Consider the following 15,315-nt stretch of genomic DNA (forward strand, 5'->3'; position numbering starts at 1 on the left):
ATCAATTAGCAACAAAAACTATTGTTCTGTTGTTCATTAACATTCAGATCAACTGAAGATGGTCTTTCAGTTGCTCTTGGCTTTGTGCCACGAATCCTTATTAACAATTCGGTGAATGCATTTTGGATTTGATCAGAATTTTTGGCACTTGTTTCAATAAACATTGTTGAAAGTGATTTTGCAAGTTCTTCGCCTTTCTCGCGCGGGATAATTTTGCTTGGATCTGCTTTGTCACGAAGATCAATTTTATTTCCTACAATCATTGTTTGATATGCTGAATTTGAGTGAAGCTCAAGCTGAGGGATCCAGTATTCTTTAATGTTTTCAAGAGTCTTAATGTCAGTAATATCATAAACGACAATAACTCCATCTACATTTCGATAGAATTGTTTTGTAAGGGTTCTATATTTTTCTTGTCCAGCTGTATCCCATATTGCCAATTTAATGCGTACACCATCGACTTCTATGATTTTTGGTTGAAATCCAATTCCGACTGTTGGTTGACATTCTTCTTCAAAAAGATCTTTACAATAGCGATTTATTATTGAGGTCTTACCAACATTACTGTCTCCAAGAAGGATAATTTTATATGATTCTTGGTAGTCCTGGTTTTCTTCCATCTGAATCAATGATCGGTATGTTTGGCAGTTTTTGGAAGGAACCAAAAAAAAGAAAAATTTTGCATTTTGGCAAAAATTACTTGAAAAAATAACATTTTAAAATGAATTTTTAAGCTCCAAAATCTTGATATTATACAGTTAAGAACAAAACATGAAGATATTATATATTTTTTTACATAGAACCCACATTTTCGATGTTTGGCCGCATGTTTGGGCAATTTCCTGAATGAAAATGAAATGTCTCATAGAAAATATTGAATGCTGACATTTTGTATAAAAATAAACTATAGAAAAACATAAAAATCGCACTTTTATTAAAAATTGCAGCTAAAATTGTACAAAATGTGATATTACAAATTTTACAATTTTATTTTGCTCAATGAAGACAATTCTCCATTTCTGAGAATTTGCCACATAAGGTAGGGGCTGCGGAGTGTGCCTCCCCAGCAACGACGACCCTATTCTTCTGGTAAATCACGATGCATTGGAGATAATTCTGAGAGTTAAAGATTTTTTTAAGTTGTTTATTAGTGTAAAGTTTACAATTTTTAAAGGTGTCTTAATGTCACTTTTTGCGTTCATTTTAAAATTTATTTTCATGCTGTTTGTTGTTGATTACGAATTATTTACTGTACAAAGCATTTTTATTTTAATTTTTTCAGCAAAATTTAGAATTTGAAAAAAAATTATACAAATTTAAAGAGTTCTTTGATTTTTGTTTTAGCAAAACTCATTAATTCTTTTGTTTGGAATACAACCTGCATATGTCATGTGGATTGAATAAATCGTTGTCTTCAAAAGATAAATTCTGCTTCAAGTAACTACTCTTTTTGTAAGTCAATTTGGATTGAAAGAAGTCTATCAAAAATTTAAATATATATTTTAAATATTTTACATCTTGTTAAGGGTGCCCCTTAATGACAAACGAGAGAAGGATTTTTTAGAAATGAATCTTTTTGTACAAATTGTTGAAGCAAAGGACCTTCCCTCCATGGATATGAATGGAAAATCTGATCCGTACTGTAAAGCATATCTTTCAGGTCAAGAGAAACACAAACAATCAACAAAAGTAATAGAAAAAACACTTAATCCAATTTGGAACGAACTTCTCGTGTTTGACCTTTCAGGGACTTCCAAAAATTCATGCCTTTGCATCGATATGAAAGATAAAGATCTTATCACTTCTGAACGAATTTCATCAATCAAAATCCAACTTAATTCGATCACCCCGAACAAGGTGGCCGAACTATGGCTTTCTATGACGCCATACAAAGGCGTCAAAAAAGGAGGCAATCTACATGTTATTCTTCATGTAGCACCAAAAGGCTCAAAGCCATTTGTTGAGATTCCAGAAGTTCCACCACCATCACAGCCAATAACAGAAGATTCACCAAATCCACAGCAATCAAATACAGAGGAAGCATCCTCTCCAAATACATCTGAACCACAGCAAAATGATTCTCCAGAAATCACCCAAACCATCGAAACCACAGAACCCACTGATCAGCCACAGGAAAATACGCAAGATTTAGACAAATCAAATGATAAATTATCCACTGAAGCAATTCAACCTGAAACATCCACTACTCCCTCTTTTCAAGCAGAACCCCCACCAGATGTTGAGCAAAAACCAGAATTTGATTTTTCCAAGTATAATATCTATATAATTTGTTTTACACCAGATGACATCAGTAACTCCACTGCTCGTATGCTGTGCGATAGCATCTCACACAAACTTACAGACAAAGGCTGCAACACGCTTTTCGTTCCCATCTGCTCATCGTTAACCGACTGCAAAGAAATTCTAAACGTTCTCCAAAAAGACGATAAGGCTTTGATGCTTCAAATCGGGTCAACAGAGACCACGAAGCGCATTAAAGTTGTTGCTGAAGCTTTCAACGAAACGAACTTCGTTGTACCAGATGTCCAAGATAATTCACCAATTGGCGAGAAGATATTTGACGATATGGAATTGGGTCAAGTAATACCAAATGAAATAGATTTGGAAAGTATTATAGCATCTACAAGTTGTCCATTCAAATTGTATCATGACCAGGATAGATACCTATTTAATTATCTTTATGCACTTGGGTTAAGATCTGTAGGAAATGTTGTCGGGGGTTGCGTATTTATACAGGTGCCGTCGTTCGATGATATACCAATTAACTTGCAGATTTCTTTTGTGTTTGAGTTGATTGAAAAGCTTCTTCAATTGCCGCAATTTAATTAAAAATATTTTTCAGATTTTACAAGATGATTTTTTGAATTGAATTTTTTTTATTCAATTTTGATCAATGCGAAACGACAATTATCACATTCAATTTTTTTAATTTAATTTTATATGATACAAAACGGCACTTATTTTATTCAATTTTATTAATTTAATTTCACTTGGCGTAGAGAGTCACTACTTATCGAAAAAAAATTTTAAAGCATAAACTATACAATATCGTTTCTATCGTTATGTAAAATTTACAAAAAGTCGAGTGAAAAAAATAAATGATCAGTGATCATAAGCACGTTAAAAATGTCACTTTTAGGTGGTTTCCGATAAAATTCTACTCAAAATCTCTGATCGGAAAGAAAAAAAAAATGATCAATGATAAAAAGGGGAGCTATTGAGATTCCATACAAATATTTTGTATTATGGGACTAAAAATAATAAGGTGTACTCAATAGATTTCCATTAAACTTTAAGAGAAAATAATACTATGAATAATAATTAATTTTTTGTTGTTATGAATTTTTCATCATTTTTTTCACAAAAATTATCAAATTATATGAAAATCATACAATGAAATATGATATAAAATATTCTATTTATCAAATTTTGATTCATATATTAAATAATATTAATCAAATGAAATGCGTTAATAATAATATATGAAAACAAACTGAATTTAGGAAATGTTTATTTCAATATTTAAATATTAACTCTTTTATCCTTGAGAATCTTTTAATTTTATTATGTCGTCACATTTATGATGTTGAATTTTGTCTGTAAATAATCGAATAATTTCTGCATTTTTCTTTTCTGATGATATCATAAGCGCTGTTTTATATGTTTATAAGTAATTCCAAATGTTTATATTAAATTTCATATTTTTTTAAAATATTTTAAATAAAACAAATAAATATCTTTAGCATTAATATCAATTCCTTCTTGTTCAAGAAGTAATTTAACTATTTCTGTATAACCATTTCTAGATGCGATGATAAGTGCTGTCCATAATAATTTAAATAATTTCCAAATATTATTTTGAAATATCAAATACTTAAAACAAATATTAAATAAAACAAATAAATATCTTTAGCATTAATATCAATATTCTCTTGTTCAAGAAGTAATTTGACTATTTCTGTATGACCATAATAAGATGCTAACATAAGTGCTGTATTAAATAATTTCAATAATTTTCGAATATTATTTTGAAATACAAAATTATGAAAATAAATTTTAAATAAAACAAATAAATATCTTTAACATTAACATTAATCCCTTTTTGCTCAAGAAGTAATTTGGCTATATTATTGTAACCACTTGAAGATGCACAAATAAGTGCTGTACCAAATAATTTAAATAATTTCCAAATATTATTTTGAAATATAAAATTATTAAATTAAATATTAAATAAAATAAATAAATATTTTTAGCATTAATATCAATTCCTTCTTGTTCAAGAAGTAATTTGACTATTTCTGTATGAACATAATAAGATGCTAACATAAGTGCTGTATAAAACAATTTAAATAATTTTCATATATTATTTTGAATTTCTAATTTATTAAAATAAATTTCAAATAAAACAAATAAATATTTTTAGCATTAATATCAATTCCTTCATGTTCAAGAAGTAATTTAACTATTTCTGTATAACCATTTTTTGAAGCATTTGTTAGTGCTAAAAATATTTTAAAAAAAAATTAAAAATTTTTATGAAACAATGAAATATTTTAATAAAAATCTAATGAAATAAGCAAACAATCTTGCTAAAATCAATGTATCTATTGTTAATTAAATAGTTATAAAGTTCCACATTTCCAGAAAAACCCGAAATTTTCAAAAAATCAATAGGAATATGATTACTTTCGAGAAAATATTGAGTAATATATAAATTCCCTGTTATGATTGAAGCAATGAGAATATTTTCATTTATTTTCATTCCTTCTTTAAGTAAAAATGATAAAAGTTCATAATTATCATGTAAAACACATTTTGCTCCTAATTCTTCTAAATTCTTAATTTCTTTTAACTTATTATCATAAAAATATTTAAAGATATCATTTCGATAAAATTCTATCGCTGCTTCATATGCATTATCAAATGTTGAATGATTTTGTTCACATAAATGAAGGATTTCTTCATTTCCACCTGCAACTGCATATTTACCTGTTTTATCTAATTTTGCTCCATTCATAAGTAAATATTTAAAACATTTAACTGAAGAAAAAAATGCTGCATAATCAATTAATGTAACATTTTTTTGATTAATAAAATCACATCTTTCATAAAGCGATGGTTTAATTATTTGATTAAAATCGAAGTTTGTTTCTGATGATATTTCTTGAAGTTTTTCTATTTCATCATTCCGAATTATTTTCGCAATTTCATTCTGATTTATTCCTTCTTTAACATATTTCTGATGAAGTTCCCAATTATTCGCTTTAAGTTTTTCAAGGTTTTTGGAGAAATATTCAGAAAATTGATAACAATAATTTAAAACGAAATGTGCTTTAAAATGTGAAAAAAATAAATTTTTCATATTTTTAGTAATCGATGAGTTAATTAAACCTTTTTCCCGATAAGATAATTAGATTCTTGTGAGTTATTTTTTCCGAAGGAATTGAGAAAAAGATGTCAATTATTTTAACTTGATTTTTTATTTTACATCTCGTTCAATTAAATTCAAAAAACTCAATAATTATATCTATATTTTTCAGTCTTGTTACAAACAAAGTGTAAATGAAACGGCAGATGATCAAGTTGAATGAATACGTTCGTGAATTATCATAAAATTTGCGTAATGAAGAAACAGATGTATCAAGATTGTTTGTATTTATGTTATAAATTATTTCTGTAAGTGCAATTAAGTCTGGAAAGGAATTTATCTTTGATGTGCTCATTCCAATGCTATTAAATAATACTGGAAAAAATTTTAATGGACATGTGACATGAATTTTTATATAAAATTATAATAAATAAAAACATAGAATGAACTTCATGATGAAATCCATTCACATATTTAATTTTATTTGGAATACTTAAATTTTCATTATTCATTAAAACTTTATTATCTTTCTGCCATCCCAAAGGCAGCTCATCATTGATCTCATATACTTGAAGTTTTTCATTAAAATAATACATTCTCTAGTTAATAATTTGTCTTATTTTGGATTTGATTTTTGCTTTCGGCAAAAATCAAATCATCCCAGGTCAAAAAAAGAAAGTTAATCTTCAATTAATTCATATAGTTCAAGAACAAAGGGGGTTATAGTCAAATTTGAATAGTAGGACGAATAAAAATCACACAATTATCATATATCGTTTCCGATAACGAAATCGTCAATGAGGGGATATTGATTTTTTCTAGGAGAATATGTAAAATTGATCATTATATATTAACTACAAATAATTTCTGTTGCGGATTATAAAATATTTTGAATCTGAATTAAAGACATGAATCAAAAAAAAAAAAAAAAAAAAATTACATAATTTGATATGAATAGCATAAAATAAGATTTTAAGAATGGGTTTTTTGCTATCGGCAAAAAACATATCCTAGGTCAAAAAGAATCATAGTAAATTTACTATTCATGAATTACATCGTTATCGGTTAACGATCTATTTGTAGTCAAATTTGAATAGAAGAACGAACAAAAATCATTCAATCAGTTGAAAAGAAAATAGACAATAAAAGGATAATTTTGTCATATAAGATTCGGGAAAAGATTAATACACAGGATGACTGATAATTTTTCAATTGGTTTTAAATTATCATGCGAAGGGGGAAAAAAGTGCTCTTGAAAAAATTCAAATATAAAAAAACTGTTATTCTATTTAAAAAAGTTATCGTTAGAAAGTTTTGTATCGTTTGTACCAATATATGGCCGAATGTGCATTCACATATCGAAAATAACTTATATACGAAAATTACATGAATATGCCATCAATATATCTGAATTTTTTTGAGTTTATTAATATTTGATAGGTTTGAAAAGAATTTTACATCAAGATTTTATATAATTAAATATAATAAATGATATTTCATCATTTTTCAAATAATTTCTGAATTTTTAATTTCTTAATAGATTAAGATATTATTCTTAGTTTTTTATTAATCATAGATGCAACAATGTATTTATATATGATATATCCATAATATCAAGATCGGAGGGTGATCGCTATATACGATTATAATCCGATTATAAGTTATTGATATCATTTTACATGTTCAAGCGGTTCGAAGTCAAATTTGAATGAGTGGACGAATAAAAATCACTCAATCAGCTCGTATCGTTTTCAAAGACAATTTCAGAATAAAACATGCTCAAGAAACGGTGGTATCGAATCATATTTGGAAAAATAGAGGAGAAATCAACATCATTACATAGAATGTACAATAAATTGAAAAATGTAATATATTCAAAATTTGAAAGCACATGGATAATATGAGATAAAAAAAATCGATAAATGTATCTCAAGTCAGAATTTTAAAGATAATTTGCAAATTGCATTTGTATAAATATTTATATTGTATGAAATCGTTATGTTCAGAAAAAAATTTATAGTTTGTACCAAGATATTTCAAGAATGGACTCATACAGAAACTATTTTATTGATTATAAATTATTAATCAGGTTAAATAAGTACATCATCAAGGTATTACGAAAATTATCACATCATTCATTTTTTCAATAAATTTATAAATTCAAGAAAATCAAGATTTCATATAATTATTTGGAATAAATAACAAATCACGATTCTATGATAAAATATCAATATTTTTATTTTTCAACAAACCAAGAATAAATTTTTTGGCTGTTGACAAATTACAATGATGTCAATAAATAACGTATCTTTTTGAGGAAATTGTAAAATTTTGATGGGTGGAAATCGCAAGTCGAGTTTAATACTATAGTATTAATTGAATTGGAAAAACCGTTTTTTATCAATGAAAAATGTTATCGTACATTTAAAACATAAAAAGAAAAAAAATGAAATAGAAGCATTAAATAGAACATTAATTAAATAACAATAAAAATGGATTCCTTATTGTTCCGAAATCATAAGAATCAATATGAAAATAATCATAAAATCATAAGCATAAATGTTCACAAAATACACAAATTATACCTTCAATTGATAATATAAAAATAAACTGCTGATTTATTTATTGGTTACGAGATGTATTTTAGGTGAATATGTATAATATAATATTTTGTACAATGTTTATCCACGGCGAAGAATAAGATATATCCCTTTATCAGTTTTAAATGGATGTGATGTTTCACCAATTTTTAATTGCCATGCTGTTTTTTCAAACTTTTCATCAAATTTTCCCCAAACAACCCATCCTAACTCTCCATCTCTTTCTCTTGTCTCTGGGTCGTCTGAGTATTTATTAGCCATTTCAGGAAAACTACTATCACCTTTCTGAAGTTCTGAAAAAATTTGTTCAGCCAAAGAACGCGCCTCGTCTAATGTCCTAGAAATACCATCACCACCAAGCGAACCCTTGTATTTTATCAATATGCAAAAAAGATACATTGCTGGTGGCCATGGCTTTTTTGGATCTGTTCCAGGATATCTTACAGGGCGAATCCACTGACTCTCATGTGTTTCCGAATTAAAGTAATAGCATCTTCCGGGGTATTTTTTGCTTTCCCTTATCTCCCAAGGATGAGGCAGCTCCATTATAAATTGACTGACTTTGTTCGTTTTAGGCGAAAAAATTTTTTGTTTTCCTTGAAAATCATCGAATACAAATCTTTCGAAAACTCTAAAGCAAAATATTTTATTTTTAGATTTTTTCAGTTGCTTCGAACAAGTCCTTTAAGACAATTGATGGATGTAAATTTTCTTTAACCGTTTCAGTGATTCCAGTCATCACCAAAGCAGACTTTGCACCAATTTTCTTCGCATATTCGATGTCGTGTTCACTGTCGCCGATCACCAAAATACTTTCATAATCTTTAAGATTTATTGGTAATTCAACATTTTCAGGCTTACCTATGATCATTGGATCAACATAAGATGGAACCTTTATGCTAGTAGCAAATGTATATGGACCAGGAATTATTGTATCGGAATTCCATGGAAATTGAGAATCTTTACCAACGCAATAAAATTTACACTTCTGCTCAATAACATACCTTGTCCCAATTGAAGCATGAAGGAAGCAGAAATCAAAATCTTCTGCAACTAATATTGCAGTCACTTTTGGATTCAAAGGAATTTCTTCAATTTTGCAATTAAGATGATCTTTAGTTGTGATGACTTCGAACCCAAACGATTTTAATTCTTCAACAAAAGAAGCACAACCTAATACATAAATTGTTGAATGATTATCGGTCTTTAATTGTTTAGCTGCCATTTTAGCTCCATCAACAATATCGCACTCATCAATATCAATTTTGTTTTCGAGAAGTTTCGAATGTAATTGTTGTGTGGAAAATCTTGTTGAATTTGTAAGTAGTAAAACCTTGTAATTGTTTTCGCGGAGGTGTTCAATGAGTTGTGTTGAGCCAGGAATAAAAGAATCGCCCTTGATCAGAGTTCCCTCCAAATCAACCAATGCAACCTTCATATAATGTCACTTTTTTGTGTGACGATAAGTGTCACTTTTATTTTATGAAACGGTTTTTAAGTTTTGTCTGATTCAAGAAGATATTGAATAGCTTCAGAGGAATCGGTGTAGTTTTCATGAATCATTCTTATGTGTAATAGCTTGGAATATATTTTATCAATTGAGGATTTTGGGAAATTTTTGTTTTCATCATTATTTGATATAACATTAAATTCGTTATTATTATTGTTTAGTGTGGATTGTGAAACTCTGTTTTCGGAGGTTTTTATTTCTTTGTGCTTCTGTTTATTTAGTCTTTCTTTGCTTTTTTCAACGAAATCATTTTCTTTTGATCCACTTAATTCTTTCTCTTCGGTAAAGGATTCATCAGAAGGTATAAAGTTTTTATGCGCTCTTTGATTTATTATTGAATTTGAGATGTGAGATTCAATTTGATTTTTGATGTGTTCCTTTTGGTCCAACAAAGTTTTTGGTGATATCTCAGTGACGCCTGTTTGGGGTGAATTACTATCATTGATTGAACTTATTGAATAATCATCAAGAGATATGATTTGGTGTTGAGAGCTCATAAAAACTTCAAATTCCATTGTCTTTGTCTGCTTTAATTGAGCTGATGAACAGCATTTGCTTGATGTATTGAGTTGAGATATATTTGGATTCATGAGTGAAATTAATAACTCTTCTGATTGGCTTAACGTATCATGCAAATCAGTTAGTTTAATTGGCGAATTTGATTGTGATAATGATTTACATACTTCAATCTCTTGTATTAAAACTATTCCGAGTTTCCTATTCCAATTTCTAAAATATTTATTTAACAAGTTTTTTTGATATTTTTTCTGAAATGCTTCAAAAAGATGCTTATTGTAACGAGAAGTAGGATTGTTTTTTAGCTTTGATTTTGGTGAATAAGTGTGTTTCATTTTTTTCAAAATACGTTAAGAGCTTTTAGCAAAAATTTTCAATTACTTTCAGAAAGAGAACAAATGTTAAACATACAAGAAAAAACAGGTGTAAATGTTTTAAGGTGTAATGAATGTTCTGATTGTACGATTAAGTTACTAATATCACTCAAGCAAATTATATTTAATTTAAGTGAAGAAAACTTTGATTTTTCATTGCAAAATACCATAAAATTATTTGATGCAAATTTTCCACATTCATATAATTTAGTTATTAATAATTTAGTTTATTATGCTTTTTATTCAAAGAAAACTTTAAATATCGATTTGTACATAGATTATTTAGAATCAATTCAAAATAAAGAAGAAGAAATCTACAAAAAGAAACTAAAAATTATAAAATCTTTTGGAAATTATTTAATTAAAACTCAAGAATTTCGGCAAGAAGCATATTATTTAATTGAGAAAATGATTGAACGAAATTTACTTAATAAAAATATTACCAAAAACCTCGGATTAGATTATTTTGTGCATTACAAAAAGGAAATTTATAGAAAGCCAAATTTTGACATGTATTTAAAAGAAAACTATGAAGAACTATCTAAGAATGACTTTGCGATTCATAAGAAATTAATTAAAGAAGGAGTTAATCCATATGAAATTGCGAAAATAATACGAAATGATGAAATCGAAAAACTTCAAGAAATATCATCACAGACAAATTTTGATTATAATCAAACAATTCCAAAATCACATTATGAAAGATATTCATTTATTAATTCAGAAAATGTTACATTAATTGATTATGCAGCATTTTTTTCTTCAATTAAATGTTTTAAATATTTACTTATTAATGGTTCTGATATAGGAGATACAGGTAAATATGCAGTCGCAGGTGGAAATGAAGAACTTATTCATTTATGCGAGCAAAATAATTCATCATTTAATTATGCATATGAAACAGCAATTGAGTTCCATCGAAATGATATCTTTAAATATCTTTATGAAAATAATTTGGGGAAATATCCATATTTGCATGATGGAGAAGAAATTTTGGATGAATTAGGAAAGAAATGTATAACTTCTTTTAATATTGAAGCTCTTTTATACTTAAAAGAACATGGAATGGAAATTAATGGTATAATTATTAATGAAGCAGCAATAACAGGGAATATATATCTTATTAAACATTTTCTCCAAAATAATCAAATTCCAAGAAATATCTTAGTATTTGCAACAGGATCAAGAAATATTGAGCCTGTTAAATATATTTTAGAACAAAAAGGAATTGATATTAATGCTAAAAATATTTATTTGTTTTATTTAGAATTTATTTTAATAATTTGATATTCCAAAATAATATTTGGAAATTATTTAAATTATTTCAAACAGCACTTATTTTGGCATCTAGAAATGGTTATACAGAAATAGTTAAAATACTTCTTGAACAAGAAGGAATTGATATTAATGCCAAAAATATTTATTTGTTTTATTTAGAATTTATTTTAATAATTTGATATTCCAAAATAATATTTGGAAATTATTTAAATTATTTAATACAGCACTTATAGAAGCATCTTATTGGGGAAAAACTGAAATTGTCAAATTACTTCTTAAATACAAAGAAATTGATGTTAATGCCGAAGGTATTTATTAACTTTTTAATATATTTATTTTAAATTTTTGATAGTTCAAAATAATATTTAGAAATTTTTTAAATTTGATACGGCACTTAAAATTGCATCTTACAAAGGATATACAAAAATCGTTAAATTACTTCTTGAACAAAAAGAAATTGATATTAATGCTAAAAATATAATTTATTTTAATATTTTTATATTTTAAAATAATATTTGGAAACTATTTAAATTATTTGATACGGCACTTAGATCTGCATCATTTCAAGGCAACGCAAAAATCGTTAAATTACTTCTTGCACATAAAGATATTGATATTAATGCTAAAGATATTTATTTGTTTTATTTAAAATTTTTATTAACGATTTTGGATTTCAAAATAATATTTGGAAACTACTTACATTATTTGAAACAGCACTTATGATTGCATCACAAAATGGTAATACAAAAACAGTTAAAATACTTCTTGAACAAGATGGAATTGATGTTAATTTTGAAGACATTAATATTTTTTATTTGATGATGGTATTTATGTTTCAAAATAATATTATTTGTATATAAATTTTTGATAAAAATGTTCTTTTCACTACAAAAATAGGAATGCTTAAAATACTACTCAAAAAAATTGATATAAATGTTAGAGATATTTGTTTATTTTGTTTCATATTTATTTTAATTATAAATTCAGTATTTCTATTTTATGTTTCAAAATTATTTTCAAGAAATTTTCATATTATTTCGAACGGCACTTATTTGGGCATCTGAAAAAGGTTATATAACAGTCGTTAAATTTCTTCTTGAACAAAAGGGAATTGATATTAATGCTAAAGATATTTATTTGTTTTGCTTTATGAATGTTTTAATAATTCTGGATTTCAAAATAATATTTAAAAATTATCCAAATTATTTAAAACAGCACTTATATATACATCTAAAAATGGTCATATAGAAATCGTCAAATTACTTCTTGAACAAAAAGGAATTGATATTAATGCTAAAGATATTTATTTGTTTTGCTTTATAAATGTTTTAATAATTCTTGATTTAAAAATAATATTTAAAAATTATCCAAATTATTTAAAACAGCACTTATATATACATCTAAAAATGGTCATACAGAAATAGTTAATTTACTTCTTCAACAAGAAGGAATTGATACTAACACTGAAGGAATTTATTTTGATTATTTTATATTTCAAAATAATATTTGAAACTTATTTAAATAATTTTACGGTTTTGAAGATATTTTTGAACATATATAATGAAGTCAATGATGTAAAAGGGTTGATTTTTTTTCACCCTGGAGGAAAATTGACCCAGAGTTAAATTTCTGTGTTAATGTATGTAAACAACAACTTTTATTATAATTGTTTGTGTTATTTTGTAGTTATTATTATAACACTACTTATAGTGTTATTAAATGGATTTCGAAACAAAAAATTAGATAATATTAAATATGAGTGTACAGAACAAAATGTAAACGAATAAGAAACTGAAATAAAATTGGCTGATGATTTCAAAGAAGAAAACTTTATGGAACATATGTAAATTTGTTTAAATTTTAAATAAATAATAAAACAATATATTCAATATTCAGATCATTAATTTTATTTTAGATTAAGTATTAAACTTTACAAATAAGTAATCATATAATTATATAATTAGTCATTGTGAAGTTATTTTATAACATTAATTAATGAAGCTTTTATTATTTTGAGTACTATATAACATAAATACACTTTAAAATAAATATAAAAGACATTTTATATGGTTTAGTACACTTGACTCCTCATGTACAATTCTTTATTTATATATTTATTTTAAACAGATTTCTTTTGTCACTTTTATACAAATAAACGTTTTCTTGTCTCATTGGGATGGGAAGTGACATCAGTTCCCCTACAAATTTTTCCGATGTCTATGTTCCTATGGGCGGTATACGTCTCAACAGTGAAAAAGATAAAGAAAACAACCTTTCATCTCAAGCACCACAAAGAACCCGACGAAGTCATATTGTCAAAACTTTTTTTTCAGGTGTATGGTCAGTTGAAACTATAGCATCTGATTTAGCTCCTCCACCAAGAACTGGCCAATTCACATGCTTTTCTGAATACAGAAAATCAACAATAATTGGATTTGGAATTGATGACAATGGCAATTATTACAATGATATATGGCTTTTCGATGTTATTAATCGCGCATGGTCTAATCTCAACCTCTCAGGAATTCCGATTTCACCTCGATCTGGGTCTCGAGGAGTAGCCGTTGAAAACATGCTCTTTGTTATTGGCGGTGTCAATGGCCTCAATTATTACAATGACATTTACTCAATAGACCTTAATACAGGATTCACCCAAATCATTGAAACGAATGGCAATGTTCCAACACCACGAAGCTCCTTTGTTCTTTCTTCATACGGCACTCAACTATTTCTGTGGGGTGGTTACAATGGGACATGGCCCTCCGAGTTATATGTTTTAGATCTAAATTCATTAACATGGGAAATGTTACCTAAAGATGTAATGGGACGTAGTAATTCTGCGTTTGAGGTTGTTGATCATCTTGTTTATATATATGGCTCATCTAAGACAGGTGGTTTACTTGTGATAAATATGATTGACAGATCAATAGAAACTCTTCCAACAACTGGACCAGAACCATCTCCATCACTTCTAGATGCTACTCTAGTTCATTTTGACACATATTTGATGTTTATTGGCGGGAAATCTTCGACGACAACAACATTTTTATATGCGCTTGATCTTAATAAGATGCGATGGTTTATGTTTCACATACTTCCCGATGGTGATACCTTATCTGCTGCTGACGGAACCATTAATGAGCTGGGAATGTTTATGATTCCAAGGACTTACTCATTGAGCGCAGTTTACGATGCATCAAAAAGAGAAATCATCGCCTTTTTGGGGCACCCCGCAATGGAACAGAGAAATTTAACGGTCTTGGGAGTTGGGGAGGCTTTGGCGGCACTTCACCTGAGAAGTGATATGTATGATGTGATTCAGCATCAGGAAAATATGAAATAATGCGTTTTCAATCATTTGTGAATAAATTATTCTTTAAAATTCTTTTGATTTTAATACAAAATCAATTAATTCATCTATAAAAACTCAAAACGCATTAAAAACTCAGAGTTAAAAGAATATAAATTATATTGGAGATTATCATTTGAATATTGTATTTCATTCCAAAATAATACAATTGGCAATAATGTAAATAAAATTGGAGATTATGCATTTTATATATGAATCTTTGGCAAATATTACTTTTTGTGAATATTCATTTTTATTAAAGCACATCATCACAACTTATTACATTTGGAAGTGAAATA

General features: G+C 27.1%; 5 protein-coding genes across 5 annotated transcripts; 2 read left to right on the top strand and 3 right to left on the bottom strand.

Annotated features, from left to right (window-relative positions):
- Positions 1 to 5: 5 nt before the first annotated feature.
- Positions 6 to 620, bottom strand: GO595_004673 (ras-related protein Rab-10; the record flags this gene model as incomplete). Its single annotated transcript, XM_067917830.1, has 1 exon — positions 6 to 620. One exon carries the CDS (start codon positions 618 to 620, stop codon positions 6 to 8), a length of 615 nt encoding a protein of 204 aa, XP_067775255.1.
- Positions 621 to 1,617: 997 nt separating this feature from the next.
- GO595_004674 (C2 domain containing protein) lies at positions 1,618 to 2,850 on the top strand (the record flags this gene model as incomplete). The annotated part of the gene is made up of 1 exon (XM_067917831.1): positions 1,618 to 2,850. One exon carries the CDS (start codon positions 1,618 to 1,620, stop codon positions 2,848 to 2,850), a length of 1,233 nt encoding a protein of 410 aa, XP_067775256.1.
- A 5,220-nt stretch (positions 2,851 to 8,070) lies between these two features.
- On the bottom strand, positions 8,071 to 8,535 carry GO595_004675 (putative peptidyl-prolyl cis-trans isomerase dodo; the record flags this gene model as incomplete). The annotated part of the gene is made up of 1 exon (XM_067917832.1): positions 8,071 to 8,535. One exon carries the CDS (start codon positions 8,533 to 8,535, stop codon positions 8,071 to 8,073), a length of 465 nt encoding a protein of 154 aa, XP_067775257.1.
- A 106-nt stretch (positions 8,536 to 8,641) lies between these two features.
- On the bottom strand, positions 8,642 to 9,427 carry GO595_004676 (HAD family hydrolase; the record flags this gene model as incomplete). The annotated part of the gene is made up of 1 exon (XM_067917834.1): positions 8,642 to 9,427. The coding sequence occupies one exon, from the start codon at positions 9,425 to 9,427 to the stop codon at positions 8,642 to 8,644; it is 786 nt and encodes a 261-aa protein (XP_067775258.1).
- A 4,416-nt stretch (positions 9,428 to 13,843) lies between these two features.
- Positions 13,844 to 15,010, top strand: GO595_004677 (Kelch motif family protein; the record flags this gene model as incomplete). The annotated part of the gene is made up of 1 exon (XM_067917835.1): positions 13,844 to 15,010. One exon carries the CDS (start codon positions 13,844 to 13,846, stop codon positions 15,008 to 15,010), a length of 1,167 nt encoding a protein of 388 aa, XP_067775259.1.
- Between the last annotated feature and the right edge of the window lie 305 nt (positions 15,011 to 15,315).

Source organism: Histomonas meleagridis (assembly GCF_020186115.1).
Source record: "Histomonas meleagridis strain 2922-C6/04-10x chromosome Unknown contig_27, whole genome shotgun sequence".
Lineage (NCBI taxonomy): Eukaryota > Parabasalia > Tritrichomonadida > Dientamoebidae > Histomonas > Histomonas meleagridis.